The sequence below is a fragment of the Capra hircus genome, chromosome 8, assembly GCF_001704415.2.
Source record: "Capra hircus breed San Clemente chromosome 8, ASM170441v1, whole genome shotgun sequence".
Taxonomy (NCBI): domain Eukaryota; kingdom Metazoa; phylum Chordata; class Mammalia; order Artiodactyla; family Bovidae; genus Capra; species Capra hircus.
The window spans coordinates 59,262,554-59,279,010 of record NC_030815.1 but is presented as its reverse complement, the minus strand read 5'-3'; the positions used below and the strand labels follow the sequence as shown (position 1 = coordinate 59,279,010).

General features: G+C 39.2%; 1 protein-coding gene across 2 annotated transcripts in view; it reads right to left on the bottom strand.

The window, feature by feature from the left end:
* Window positions 1-16,457, bottom strand: part of UNC13B (unc-13 homolog B) — a 219,152-nt gene that overhangs the window by 117,040 nt on the left and 85,655 nt on the right. For both annotated transcript variants that reach the window (XM_005683832.3, XM_005683831.3), the window contains exon 7: window positions 16,250-16,307. In XM_005683832.3, the coding sequence (XP_005683889.2) occupies window positions 16,250-16,307 (58 nt within the window). The remainder of the gene's footprint in view (window positions 1-16,249; window positions 16,308-16,457) is intronic.

Below are 16,457 nucleotides of genomic sequence, written 5' to 3'. Positions count from 1 at the left end.
AATGCACAGAAGTACACAAATGATAAGTGTAGTGCTCAGTGAACATGTGAACACACTCAAGTAACCACCACACAGATCAAGAAACAGTATTAGCAGCACCCCAGCAGATCTCTTCCTACCTCTTTTCAGTCACTCAACTAGCCTTTGAACCAGCTGATGCCCATCGCACTTTTCCGAGAGAGCCAACTGCTACTTCTCTCACTTCCTCCAAGTCTTTACGCAAAAGTCATTTCACTGTGGCTTATATACTTAACCGCCTTATTTAAAATTATAATTCCATTTCAGTTCTAGCATTCCCAATTGCTTTTCACCAGCTACTCTTTTACTGGTCCACTCTCTAACATCCTATATTATTTCCTTATTGAGTATGTTTATTATCTATCTCCTGCCACCCAGGATCTTTGTCTGTTTTGCTTCCTGATATGTCCTAAGCACATAGAAGAGAACCCAGAATGTGCCGAAAAATGTCTGTAGAAAAAAAGGATTGAGGGATACAAGCAGACAGGAGAGGGGAGGGTGAAAGGGCAGTATGGCTGGATGTAAGAAAAGGAGTATAAACAACAGGGTTTATACACAGGTACAATCTTTCTAGCAAATAATCTGGCAGTATCTAACAAAATTTCAAATGTGCATATTCCTTAACTCAGCGATTCCACTTAATAGAAATACATTAATTCAAATGATATATATTGAGCAAAGGTACTGGGGATACACAGATAAGCATTTTCCCTACTCATGAAATTTATGACCTAGAGATAAAAATAAATATTAAGCAAATAATCACAGTTCCAAGTAAGTTATAAAGGAAAGGTAAATACACAGAGGTCCATAAAAGAATATATAGTAGGGGAGGGGAGATCTATGTGCACATTCAGAGAATTGAGGAAGTTATGATCATAAAGTCAAAATAATAAAATAAACTTTCTGTTTTATGATGTATGTGTTATATATGTAAATGGGGTTCCCTGGTGGCTCAGCTGGTTATATTCTACAATTAGATTATAACATATAAAAGTTGTAATTGTAGAATATAACATAAAATACATTTATTTATATATATAACATTATATATATATATATAACCTCATAAAACAAAAGCTTATTTTACTTATATTCCATAATTAGGTTTTTTTTTTTTTTTTTACTGCATCAAGCAAAATGCTCACACCACAACCACCACCACCATCTGATTGTTTCATTCTCCTGCATTAAGTCTTTAAAGGCTCCCCATTGTCTTCAAGATAAAAATATAAACAGCTTGCTGTGACATTCAAACTCTTCCCGACAGGAGCATTCTGTGCCTCTCTGGCCTCTTCTTCTCTGACCCCTTCCTTACTCTATCTCCTGCCTTCAAGCCATTCAGAATATAGTATACTTAAGGGATGCTTTTTCTTAACTATTAGTATGTTTTATTTATTTATTTAGGCTGCGCTGGGTCTTCAGAGCGGTGTGAGGCTTCTCAACTGTGAAGGCTTCTCTGGTTGCGGAGTGTGGGCTCAGTAGTTGTGGCACAGGGGCTCAGCTGCACCATGGCATGTGGGATCTTCCTGGACAAGGGATCGAACCTGTGTCCCCTGCATTGGCAACTGGATTTTAAGTGATGCTTTTTCATCTTGATATCCTAATACCATAAACTCTTTCCTCCTTTCCTTGACTGACTCCTACTCATCTTTCAAAACTCAGTTTATTTTGGAGTTTTGTGGGGTGTGGGGAATGGATAGCTACAACACAGGAGAATAGTAGGGAGTGAAATTATTCTGTATGATACTATTAGGGTATATGTGTCATTACATATTTGTCAAAACCCATACAATATGTAGCGATGTAATGCACAACATGAAAAATATAATTAACACTGCTGCTGCTGCTGCTGCTAAGTCGCTTCAGCCGTGTTCAACTATGTGTTACCCCGTAGACGGCAGCCCACCAGGCTCCTCCGTCCTTGGGATTCTCCAGGCAAGAACGCTGGAGTGGGTTGCCATTTCCTTCTCCAATGCATAAAAGTGAAAAGTGAAAGTGAAGTCGCTCAGTCATGTCTGACTCTTCACGACCCCATGGACTACAGCCTACCAGGCTCCTCCATCCATAGGAGTTTCCAGGCAAGAGTACTGGAATGGGTTGCCATTGCCTTCTCCATAATTAACACTACTGTATGTCATATATGAAAGTGGTTAACAGTAAATCCTGAGTTCTCACAAAAAACTTCTTTTAACTTTGTATTTATACAAAATGATGTTCACCGATCTTATGGTGATAATCATTTCATGATGTATGTAAATCAAATCATTATACTGTATACCTTAAACTTACACAGTACTGTATGTCTTATATCTTAAAACTGGAAGGAAAAAAAAGGAATAATCCCATCGAATATACAACCCAAAGAGTGAATCATAATGAAACATATGGACTTTGGTTGATCTTAAACTTTTTTTTTTCAATTTAGATATTTCCTCTAGGAAGATATTCCTAACCATCCCAAATGTGGATTAAGTTTTCTTTCTCTATACTCCCCTACCATTTACATATCACATGGTACTAGTTACCTGTTTCCTCCTCTCTGGACTTGGGTTCACTAAGATCAAGGACCTTTCATTTCTATACCGTCTGGTGCCTAGCATGATTCTTCGCATGAGGAAGAGGTGCCCAATAACTGTTAGTGTAATGAACAATTCTATCAATTGTTGATATCTACCATATTCTGTCAATCATGTTTTATCAATCAAATTCATTTCTTACCACTTTTACCAATAAAATCTATAATAAAAAGCCATAAGATGACCATGCTTTTATGGGAATAACAGTTATGCAATTAACATATAACAGCTAATTTATGCCCAGATTAGGCACTTAAATGTTTTAATCAAATAAAACTTTGATACACTAACCTGACATTTTTAACCTGCATAATTGTCTAACATAGCAATTGAACAGAAATGATAATAAGTTGATGTACTGACTGCAATTAGCCACATCAAATTTTTTCTGGAAGATGGCAGTTTAGAAATAAATAAGCGAGTCAGAAGGCTGCAATTAACATTATTTTTATCAGCCAAACCATATTGTTATAGTCTGTCTCTTTTCTTTGTTAGTTTGCCAACACCTATAATTAGCATCAGTATTAACATCAATATCACCAATATCACATGTACAATGTAAAACTCATCACCCACTCTTACTGACAGAAGTCCTAGGCCCACTGTGCTGCCCTACTACTAAAATAAGACTCCCTACACTCTAGGAGTCTGTAACTAGCATATTTCCCTGTCTGAGAGTCCTAGTCCTGAACTAGATGTACCAGAAGCTATGGACTGATCCGTTACTCCCACTACCCAGAACAGATGATATGCCAGCCAGGAAGAGGTTCCTCAGCTAGGACTGAGGGAATAGAGTGGGCTCTGTTTTGAATTTCCCCTTCATAATTTTGACTTATCCTACTATGAATATCTTAGTAGGATATATCAGTACATTCCAATTAGCTTCTTCAAAAGTCATCTCTAAACTCATCTCTTCTGGAAAGTCTTCCTGAACAAACTACATGTCATTCTTAACCACTTGCTTCTTTGCCTCCTTAATATTTCCCTCTCTATTTCCAAGGTATCACTATTCCTCAGATAAAGTGGTAAGTAGTGGAAGAAAAATGGCAAAGAATGGATATGAGCTAGACTTCAGCTTCCTGGGATCTGAGAAATAAGAAGGGGGTAAGGGAAACTGATGAGGTGGGAGAATCTGCAGAATAGAGGCCAGGTGCGAACGCAGTCCTGCTTTCCTGCAGGGCATGTAGTCCTCGATAAATAAGTGAAAGTAAGTGATGGCTCAGCGGGTAAAGACTCCACCTGCAATGCAGGAGACACTGAAGATCCCTGGGTCAGGGAGATCCCCTGGTGGAGGAAATGGCAAACCGCTCCAGTATGCTTGCCTGGAAAATCCCATGGACGGAGGAGCCTGGAAGGCTACAGTGCAAAGGGTTGCAAAGAGTCGGACACGTCTGAGCACACATGCTAATGGCCTCTAATCAGTGACACAAGCTTGCTCTCAGGCTTCCCTGGAGGCTCAGACAAAAAAGAAACTGCCTGCAAAGCAGGAGACCAGGGTTCGATCCCTAGATTGGGAAGATCCCCTGAAGAAGGGAACTGCCACCCACTCTAGTATTCTTGCCTGGGATATCCCATGGACAGAGGAGCCTGGCAGGCTACAGACCATGGGGTCCCAAGGAACTGGATACCACTAAGCACTAACACTTTCACTTTTCTGCTTCCACTGTTCACAGAAATACATCTTTAGTTATAGCCACCAATTTTTCTTTAGTATAATTGATTTACAATGAAATATTAGTTTCAGCTGTACAGCAAAGTGAATCAGTTATACATACACATATATCCACTCTTTTTTTCCAGACTCTTTTCCCATATAGGTCATTACAAAGTACTGAGTAGAGTTCCCTGTACTACATAGCCAGTTCTTATGAGCTGTCTACTTTTTATACAGTAGTGTGTATGTGTCAATTCCAAATTTGTCCCTGCCCCTCATCCCCTGGTAACCATAAGTTTGTTTTCTACATCCATGACTGTATTAACACTTCTATTTTGTGAGTAAGTTCATTAGTACAGTGTAAATCTAGTCTTGCTTGTGGTAGCTAGAGAAATGGAACTAATAACAGAATTGGCAGTATCTGCCCAGACTTCTGCGTTTGGCTGAATCTTGCTTGGGAATTAAACCATCATCTATACAGTAATAGGCAGTAATCTAATCTTCCAGGTGAGGAATATCTGGTTACACATATATAATAGCCTATTTCCCTGCCTCCCCAAACAGGTAGAATATAAAAAATAAGAGAAATCACAGCATGGCACTGGACAGTTTCAGATGAAGACCAAGAATCAGACAATATAAGAGGAACATTTGAGTGTGGTACAGACAAGGGATATAGTATGTCAAGCCTGATGATTTAAGCGTAGTGGGAAGCACTAATACCTCATGCTTCTTAAGGATCAGTAATATCAGCATGATGGATCACCAGGAAATATAACACTAACAGTTGAAAAGGGAAAAAAAGGAAAGACATTTTTATGTAAACATGTCATTTCTGGCCATGTTGGTAAAAGAAACCCTTTTGAAGTCATTGTGATCAAATAAGATGTCATAAATTGATAGGCAAATTGTATTGCTGATGATGCCTCTGAATGTTGGTCACTGTTTTTCATACATGTGACTAACATCCAACTGCTCTGAACTGACTCATTCTTTAAGAAAAATTTTAAACAATATGTTGAGTTATGCCCTATTTTGCTAATTTAGAAGACTGATTCATACTCAGGAGATTTCAGTATAGGATCTGATAAGGCACTATTTATAGGCAACATTGTAACAAAAGCAGTGAAACAAACCTTTCATAGACAATCAGAGAAAATCTCTTTGAAACATCAATGGCGGGCCTGTATCTCAAAGTTTCAAGCTTGCTTAGAGGTCATATTCCATATTAAAAAACAGACCCCCAAATTTATTTCAACCATAGTAATTTATTACGAGAGACCTCAGAGATGTAACCAACAGAAGAGACAACTTTAGGAGCTACTTAAAACTCTCAATCAAGGAACCACTAGTATTGTTTAGCTAAACATTGTCAATTCCAACAACCAGCATCATTCAACCATCAACCAACAACCATCATTCAATTAAGTCTCAAATACAAACTAAAAAAATAAATCTACAATGGCCTACCTCTATAGTGTCAGGGCTGGGACCATTTTCTAATAAATATTTATTAGCTTTTAAATTATCATGAAATAAATGCATTTGGAGAAAATTTAGAAAGTATAAGTGAAAGTGAAGTCGCTTAGTCGTGTCGACTCTTTGCGACCTGTGGACTGTAGCCCACCAAGCTCCTCCGTCCATGGGATTCTCCAGGCAAGAATACTGGAGTGGGTTGCCATTTCCTTCTCTAGGGGATCTTCCCGACCCAGGGATCGAATCCAGGTCTCCCACATTGCAGGTAGATGCTTTAACCTCTGCACCACCAGGGAAGCCCAGGGAAAGTATAAAGAAGGATAAAGAAAAAAAATTACTCACAATTCTACCACTGAGAGACACTATTAAAACTATTTCCTAGGTTTTGTCCCTATGCTTATGAGTAATTTGTATTTCAGATAACTGGGATCCTACTACTTCATCAGTTTAGGATCCTGCTTTTCTAAAAACTTATTCACATAAATGTTTCCTGCATTAAAAAAAATTACTTACAAACATGTTATTCCATTATATGAAACTTGCCACAATTACCCACTCTTCCAGTAATTTTGCAATTTTTCCCCGTTTTAACTAAAACCTATTCATGTGTTTCTTTGCATCTCAAGTTATTTTCCCTGAATGATTCCTAGAAGTGAAATTACTGAGTTAGAAAGGTTGTACTAATTTACACACCCTGACAGAATATATGAGTACTCATCTCATCAAGTCCTTGCCAGATGCTGATTCACTTTTGATTCATTTCTCAGTTGCAGCCAGTGATACTGTCATTGATAATACAGTGGGTGGGCAAAGCAGACATGTAAAAACTGAATATAGCAGAAAGCTGTAGAACTTAGTAATCACTTGGTGTGGCAACACAGTGTGCTACTGCATTCCTCGACAAGACACAGGTATAAACATCCTTACTGAAGACTAAAGTTTGAATACCTTGATTTCTAAATACAACCCCCCCACTAAAAGAAGCCAGGGCTCACTGAAGAAATGACCTATTCTATAACTGAAGCAGGAAAGGACAAGGTGAACCTGGAACAGCTTATATCAGGAAAGGAAGGAAATGGTAAAATAAATAAATAAATAATGGGGTCACATCAAAAGGACAAAGGTCTGGGTTAAGGGGACTGTGACAGGCCAAATTTGGGACAATTTGAGCACAGAGAATGACAGAAGTGAATTCATAAGTCCATAGTGATAGTCATAAAACAGGACGGTAAGAGAGGAGGGAAAGCTTTACAGAACACTGACAGTTACTCAAGGTAAAGGAATGATAGAATCAGGAAACCAACATTTTGTGACCACAGATGTAATAATAAATTTAGGCCATAATCATAATAGATTCTAAAATTAATGGATGACATGGAAGCAACCTAGATGTCCATCAGCAGATGAATGGATGAGAAAGCTGTGGTACATATACACAATGGAGTATTACTCAGCCATTAAAAAGAATACATTTGAATCAGTTCTAATGAGGTGGATGAAACTGAAGCCTATTATACAGAGTGAAGTAAGCCAGAAGGAAAAACACCAATACAGTGTACTAACGCATATATATGGAATTTAGAAAGACGGTGACGATAACCCTGTATGTAAGAGAGCAAAAGAGACACAGATGTATAGAACAGTCTTTTGGACTCTGTGGGAGAGGGAGAGGGTGGGATGATTTGGGAGAATGGCATTGAAACATGTATAATATCACATAAGAAACGACTCGCCAGTCTAGGTTCGATGCAGGATACAGGATGCTTGGGGCTGGTGCACTGGGATGACCCAGAGGGATGGGATGGAGAGGGAGGTGGGAGGGGGGTTCAGGATGGGGAACACGTGTACACCTGTGGCGGATTCATGTTGATGTATGGCAAAACCAATACAATATTGTTATGTAAAATAATAATAATAAATGATAAATGGTTAAAAAATAAATAAAATAAAATTAATGGATGAAGAAGAAATAGGTTACAAGAAATAGGTTAAATACACACAGTCTCAAAGTACTACCTACCTACCCCTAGTACTTTACTTATTAATTACAAAAGGGAAAAAAAATACCTTAGCAGTGGAGAAATCTGGAGAACATCATCTGAACTAATAATTCTGTTTTTTCCAGTAGTCATGTATGGATGTGACAGTTGGACTATGAAGAAAGCTGAGCATAGAAGAATTGTTTTTGAACTATGGTGTTGGAGAAGACTCTTGAGAGTCCCTTGGACTGCAAGGAGATCTAACCAGTCCATCCTAAAGGAGATCAGTCCTGAGTGGTCATTGGAAAGACTGATGTTGAAGCTGATACTCCAATACTTTGGTCACCTGATGTGAAGAGCTGACTCATTTGAAAAGACCCTGATGCTGGGTTAGACTGAGGGCAGGAGGAGAAGGGGACAACAGAGGATGAGATGGTTAGATGGCATCACTGACTCAGTGGACATGAGTTTGGGTAAACTGCGGGAGTTGCTGATGGACAGGGAGGCCTGGCATGCTGCAGTCCATGGGGTCGCAAAGAGTCGGACACGACTGAGCAACTGAACTAAACTTAACTGAATAATTAACATAAGCATCACAAATAAAGGGACAAACTCACATCAGGTCTGTAGTAACCAGAACTAATTATGAAGAAACAATCAGATCAATCCAAATTTTAGGTAATTCTGAAAGACACTTTAACTGGATCCTTGTCAGCTGTCCAGCAGAATGGCCATGTTGATGTGGGAAATAAACAACTTTTGGAGAGAGCAATTGTTTCTCCTCTCTGAATTCAAGTGAGGAGAAGTTCTAAGATCCACAAAGACTAGAGGTGCTTGCAGGAGGGAAGCCAGACAGGTCTATGTGGGTGGAAGAACTGCTAATCTGAACCCTGCACCTACCTAAGAAGACAAGAGGACTAAAAAGAGGAAGCAGAGCTGGGAGATAGAGGATAGAAGGAAATTGCCTTGGTTTCTCAGATCAAGAATAAGTGAGCTCCCCGAGAGTCAAATAAATTTTGTGGAATATGGTTGGGCCTGTGTGCATGCTAAGTTGATTAGTCATGTCCAGCTCTTTGCAACCACATGGACTGTAGCCCACCAGACTCCTCTAACCATGCAATTCTCCAGGTAAGAATACTGGAGTGGGTTGCCATGCCCTCCTCCAAGGGATCTTCTCAACGCAGGGATCAAACCCACATCTCTTATGTCTCCTGCATTGGCAGGCGGGTTCTTTACTGCTGGTGGTGCCTGGGCCTGAGCTGTCCTGTTACTCTCCCCATTTAAAAGTCTCTATGTGGTAGGATCCCAGCAGCAGCAAGCTAAGTACATCTACTGTTGGCAGAAGTCAGCAGTGTAAGAAAGAGGCTAAACCAAAGCAATCTCTCGCATCCAGGAACTGGACCCTGAAGGGTACAATGAGATAACAAGAGAAGACAGGAAGAATCAAGCAGTAGCAACCCGATAGGCAACAACAACCAACAAAAAGAGGCTCAAGACCTCTTCGAGGAGGATAGATGTTATTGTTCTTAGAAAACACAAATATCTTGAAAATCTTAGTGTAAGTCTTACCTGTCCAGGAAAATTGCTCCAAATACTGACAGTGTGAGAATAAGACACTGGAGTGATATGACTGTTCATGTATGTCTGTGTAACAGCATTCACTGAAATATCCCAGGTCACCTCCAGTACACAGAAAACATTTGAGATTTCTCTTAATCCTGCCCAAGTGGCATCACTGGAACCAGAGTCTCACTTGCTACTTCCAGAGAGCCCAGGATTCCTTCTGCAGCATGTACAACTTGTTGGAGCATAGCAATCCCAGGGAGCATCCGCTGGCCTAGACACAGCACCAAGCCATTCCTTTTCCAGGGTCCTACTGTTCACTGCTGCTGCTGCTGTTCACTAGTACACCCGGAAAGTAGACATAAGGTCCCAAGAGGTCTACTCTGGTCACCTTCTTTCTCTCCCGAGTCAAGCAAGGCTTCTCTTATTCAAGAAAAGGAAGATTAAGGTGAATCTCTACTTCCTCCCATAATATTTGTTCAAAACAGTTTGAACATTCCCCTCAAATCCTAGGCTTTCAGTTACTAAGGTCAGGAACACTATTTCTTCAGTTCTTGCCTTCCATATCTTTCCCTGAAGTAATGGGAACAAGAACTGACAATAACACAGGGGATAAAAGATATGTGGACATAATGTAATAATCCCCGTATGACATATCTACATATATCACAGTCACCAAAGGAGAATGACATACCCTAAGATAAAAGTGAACGCAAACTGTTATTACTGAATGTTAAACTCACCATGAGAAAAGTTTGGAAAGAAAACATTGGAAAAAAAATATAGTTCACCCCCAAATTTTTAAAGACACAATTGGGGCCAGAGGAACTTTCATTTCAAAGATAAGAAAAGGGGTTTCTTTAGAGTAGTAGCCCAGTGATTTCTGAAAATATTTTGTGGACATGTCACAGTGACTACAGAGAACTGACCCTAGCAGAGAAAACAGAAGAGGGACCATCCACATGAAGAACTCTCAGGATTGGGAAGCTACAGTCACATGATATTACAGCTAAGAGTTCCAGAGGTTATTTAGACCAACACTCCCATTTTATACATCAAGATATTGAAACAGAAAATGGAAAGACTTTCAAAATCACTCAGAGAGACTGGATCCTAGAACAAGGATCCAGTTATTCCATTCCTCTTGTTAATAACCTTTAACTATTAAAATTAGTACACTGTTAAATATTTAGAAAATGAAAGAAATGCAAAAAGGGATTTAAAAAGTCCCCACATGTCAAAGAGAAGTTTGGTTAGTATTTTAGTGTCTCTCTAGATATTCTCCCCCTAACTGTACAGATATATTTAAAATAAGTATATTAGCCTGCTCAGACTGCCATAACAAAATACTATAGACTAGGTAGCTTAACAACATAAATGTATTTTCTCAGTCTCTGGAGGCTGAAAAGTTAGAGATCAGCATTCTAGCAGAGTTCAGTGAGAACTCTCTTCCCAGCTTATAAATGGCCACCTTCTTGCGATGTATTCTCAGATGGCAGAGGGCACAGTTGTCTCTTCTTTTTAAATAGGTAACAGACTTATCAGATTAGGGCTCCGTCTTTATGACTTCATTTAAAGTCATAAATGACTCTCTCAATACAAACACATTGGGAGTTGGGGCCTCAATATACGAATTTCAGGGGGACAAAATTCAGCTCTAGCATTCTGCCTCTGGTCCCCCAAAATTCACATCCTTAAAACATGCAAAATGCATTCATTCATTCCAGCATCAATTCTAAAGTCCAAAAACTCATTTAAATATCAACTAAATTAGATATGAGTGAGAATTCAGTTATGATTCATCCTGAGGCAAAATTCCTCTCTAGCTGTGAACCTGTGAAACCAAATATGTGCTTCCAAATTACCATGATGAGACAGAAGGATAACCTCACTCCACCAGGAAGAGATAGGAAAGAAGTGACAGGTCTCAACCTAGTCCAAAACCTAGCAACGCAAATTCCATTAGATCATGAGGCTAGAGAATAATTCTCTTTGGTTCCATGACCCATCCTCCACTGGAGTGGCACTGTCACTCCCACAGCTCTGCAGAAGGGCCCTGGCCCCATAGCTGTCAGTGGTGACCACCCTCTGAAACAAAAGGAAACATCTCTGTCCCCTGGGCCTGTGCTAAGAGTGGCAGCCCTGATATTCTCCAAATCACCTTCCAGGTCACTTTTGCCTTTCCTCAAGAACAGCACATGTTTACAGTCAAATAACTCTATGATTGGGTCTTGAAGAATTCAAGAAATCCAACAGCCTTCCTTCATTCCATCCCTCTTTCTCTGTCCCCTTTCGTTGAAATTGGCAATGTCTCTGCTGGTATAATTCCATCTCTATTCCTGGCTTCTGCTGATGGCTGGTTAAATCCATGAGTCAGACCATGATCTCTTTAGTATTTTCTTCAGAACAAGATTTTTCATTTTTCACAAAATGTAGGCTAAGGATAGGCTAAGAATTGCCAAATCTCCAAATTCAAGTTCCTTTTTATTTAATAATTTCATCTTCAATTCAACCCTCTCTTCTGGCATTTTACTATAAGCAATAAGGAAGACCCAAAGCATATCTTCATTATTTAGTTTAGAAATCACCTCTGCTAAACATCCAATTTGATCACTTATAAACTGTACCTTTCACAAAACCTCACACAATTTAGCTAAGTTCATTGCCCCAAAGATCACCTTTCCTCCAGTTTCCAATAAACTATCCCTCATTTCCATCTGACACTTCTCCAGAACATCCTTTAGTATCCATTTCTCCCAAACAGTCCCTGCACAACAACCTTGTTTGCACCTCAAAATTCTTCCAGTCTTTATATCCATTACCCAAACTTCCAAAGCCACTGTCACATTTTTAGGTATTTGTTACTGAAGCACCCCGACTCTCAGTACTAAAACCTATACTAGTCTGCTCAGCTGCCGTAACAAAATACCACAGTCTAGGTGGTCTAAACAACAGAAATTTGTATCCCACAGGTTTGAAGTGTAGGAAATTCAAGCTCAAGGTGCCAGCTGATTTGGTTCCTCATGAAAGTTCTCTTTCTCGCCTGCAGATGGCTACCTTCTTGCTCCATTGCCCCAAAGAAATCGCTAAGGTTATCAGCCCTATCAAATCAGAGCCTCATTCTTACATTTTCAATTAACCTTTCTCATCTGCTCACAGGCTCTATCTCCAAATACAGTCACGTAAGGGGCCAGGGCTTCAACATATGAATTTTAGGGGTATGCAATTTGGGGTATATAGCAAAAACTCTTAAATTATATATATATAAATTATATACACATACCTATGAGTGAAAAAGTTGGCTTAAAGCTCAACATTCAGAAAACAAAGATCATGGCATCTGGTCCCATCACTTCATGGGAAACAGATGGGGAAACAGTGGAAACAGTGTCAGATGTTATTTTTCTGGCCTCCAAAATCACTGCAGATGGTGACTGCAGCCATGAAATTAAAAGATGCCTACTCCTTGGAAGGAAAGTTATGACCAACCTAGATAGCATATTGAAAAGCAGAGACATTACTTTGCCAACAAAGGTCCATCTAGTCAAGGCCATGGTTTTTCCTGTGGTCATGTATGGATGTGAGAGTTGGACTGTGAAGAAGGCTGAGTGCTGAAGAATTGATGCCTCTGAACTGCGATGTTGGAGAAGACTCTTGAGAGTCCCTTGGACTGCAAGGAGATCCAACCAGTCCATTCGGAAGGAGATCAGTCCTGGGTGTTCATTGGAAGGACTGATGGCAATACTTTGGCCACCTCATGTGAAGAGTTGACTCATTGGAAAAGACTCTGATGCTGGGAGGGATTGGGGGCAGGAGGAGAAGGGGACGACAGAGGATAAGATGGCTGGACGGCATCACCGACTCGATGGACATGAGTTTGAGTGAACTCTGGGAGTTGGTGATAGACAGGGAGGCCTGGCGTGCTGTGATTCATGGGGTTGCAGAGTCAGACATGACTGAGCAACTGAACTGAACTGAACTGATGTATATGCATATGCACATACAGAGAGTAAGAGTTTTGTATATTTTAATTTAGTTTCATGAAAATTTCCCTATTATTCAAAGCATAATATTCAAATCTTATGACTACTGTATTTACTGTTGCTTATTAAGTCATTTTCAAATTTTGCTATTTAAATATTTTGAAGTGAACATCTTTCTATACAAATCATTGTCAGTTTCTTGATTATTTAGAACAAATTTCTAGAAATTCAACTGCTGAGTCAAAGGTTATGGATTTTTAAAGCCTCTTGGTACATATTATCAAATGGCTTCCCACAAACCTATACTAGTATATACTGCCATCTGCAGTAGATATTATAATTAGAATAAAAATATTTTTCTAACTGAAAAAAAGCCAGTGTCATAAATGACTAAAAAGGCAAGTTTTTTATTAAAGGAGATTAAAGATTCAGGACAACTGAGTAAAAATGTGCAATTTTGATTAAATTATATGCTGGTGCAAGGCAGGCCTATGAAAACACTTGGGGGACAATTGGGGAATTCTTAATATTAACTATATATATTATTAATATATATAATCAATGTTAAATCTCTTGATTCTAATAATGGTATTTTTGTTATACAAATGTTCTCTTAGGAGACACATGCTGATGTGTCATAAAGTCTGATGCTTATATTCAAATGATTCCAGAAAACACACATGTATATTTTTATGTATGTGCATATTATACACAGAAATGGGAAACATCAGTCGGGAGGAAGAGAAGTAAATTTGGTAAAATGTTAATCACTGAATCTAGTAAAAGGTAAAGAGGTATTCAATGTACTGTTTTCTCAACCTTCCTATAAGTTTAAAATTTTTCCAAATAAAAATATATTAGAGAGTAGTCAAAAGACAGGGATAGGCTATGCATGTAAAACAAACTGGGCTTCCCTGGTGGCTCAGACAGTAAGGAATCCACCTGCAATGCAGGAGACCTGGGTTGGAAAGATCCCCTGGAGAAGGGAACAGATACCCACTCCGGTATTCTGGCCTGAAGAATTCCACGGACAGAGGAGCCTGGCAGGCTACAGTCCACGGGGTCACAAAGAGTCAGACACCACTGAGCGACTTTTCACTTTACTTCACATAAAACAAATTAGCTAGTAAACATATTAAAAAAGTAAGAGAATTCATAAATGCTGATTATTTATATTCTCTTATTTCCTCCCGCCCTCTAAGCATTTGCTCTTTAATCACTTGAACTGCATTTCATGAAATGGAACCAAGAAGGAATGGAAGAGAAAGCTCAATTATTCCATTTCACTTGCATTAGCCATCTTGGAAAAAGACTTAAAAGATTAAAAACTCAAAATTATCTCATTACAATGAGTTTTGGAAATGACTTAGAGACTTTAATTCACAACTTGGTGTTCAATTCAGATTCTTGTCTCCCATGACTCTAAATGCTTGATAAATACTAGTTCCCAAATGGGAAAAATGAAAGTAACAAATCATATGTAAAATAGGTGTTATTTAAATTAAGAAAAAGTACTGACCTCTGCCAGTGGTCTCACTTTTATCAGGAAAGTAAGTAGCCAATAGAATAGAAGACAACCAATGGTTTTATAAACCATGGATAGAGGTTCTTCTTCTCAGAAACAGTGCGAAGTAGTATAACATGGTGGCTCAATGCATGGGCTATAGAGTTAGACTGTTTGTATCTGAGTATTTACTTCACCACTTACTAGCTATGTGATCTGTGGCAAATAACTCAATCTCAGTTTCCTCATCTTAAAAATGATGAAAACAGTAAAATCTATGTCGTAGGGTTGCTGTGAAGATTAAATAAGTTACTACATTTTAGCTCTTACAGCAGCATCTGGCATACTATAAAACCTCAAAATATAGCTGCTATGGTTCTTATTATTAGTAGCATTACTACAATAACTACTACCACTATTACCAGGACTATCAACCTGCCATTGGTAAGATTTTGGCAGTGATTCAGAAACACTACAGCAACACAAAAGAAACAAAACACAGACATGGCCACCCCGACGAGTTAAAAAAGTGAAAGGGAACCGATTTCAAGTCAATCCTTTGGTGTCTCCTCAAACTATTCTGAGAGAAACTGAAAAGATACCAATATTCCAACAATGTACAGTTCATTTCAAAAAGGAATTTGTGTGGTCTGGATAAGTTAACCTCAAAGGAAATAACAAATTCTCTCACTCAGTTAATCATTTATCAAACTTCACTGAGGCTTACTGAGTTCCTTTATTGAGGCTTACCTGAGTTCCTTCCAGGTGGCACTAGTGGGTAAAGAACCCGCCTACCAATGCAGGAAATACAAGAGACATGGGTTCGATCCCTGGGTAGGGAAGATCCCCTGGAGGAGGAAATGGCAACCCACTCCTATATTCTTGCCTGGAGAATTCCATGGACAGAGGAGTCTGGTGGGCTATAGTCCATGGGGTCACGAAGAGTCAGACACAATTGAAGCAACTGAGCCCACACACACACATGTTATCAGGTGTTGAGCCAGATGCTAGGAATACAAATTTTGGCCTTTAAAATATTTTGCATTCTTGTCAAATAAATATATATATATTATAACATATGATGGCTATATATATACAGGATACAATGGGAGCAGAGGGAAGACCTAAACTAGACTGGGGAGAAGAAGGAAACAGCACAAAGAGATTCCAGAGGTGGACACTCTTAAAGGGCAATAACAGATAAATGGGGACAGAGCGGGAAAAATCATTCCTCCAGGGGTAAAAGCTGGTAAACAGAGGAAAAAAAGCCTCACTGCCCTACCTACAGCCACACAAAACCAAAAGATCTCTTCTTAAAGGTAACGAGGAGATAGCCATTGGGAGGATGGGCCTGAATAAGGTGTATTTCTGGAATATCTTCTGTTTATACACACCATATGTCTCCAACCTCCCCAACTCAAAATAAGCAACATTTGGAGAACTGACAGAAAGCTGTGATTAAGAAGCGATTCAGAGACAAGTTTCTCACTTACAACACTGGGCGGCAGCAGTAGGCAATTCCTTCCTCTGGCTTTCTTCTTGACTAGAATACTAGAGGAAGAAAGGAGAAAAAAAAAAACAAAACAAAACATAGTAAGAGGCCCAAGTAAAGAGGAAGGCTGGGTGGGGGGAAACATAGCTACCTATAAAAAGGTTTAGCATTTGACTGGAGTCAGATTTCTTATCAAACAGAAACAGATC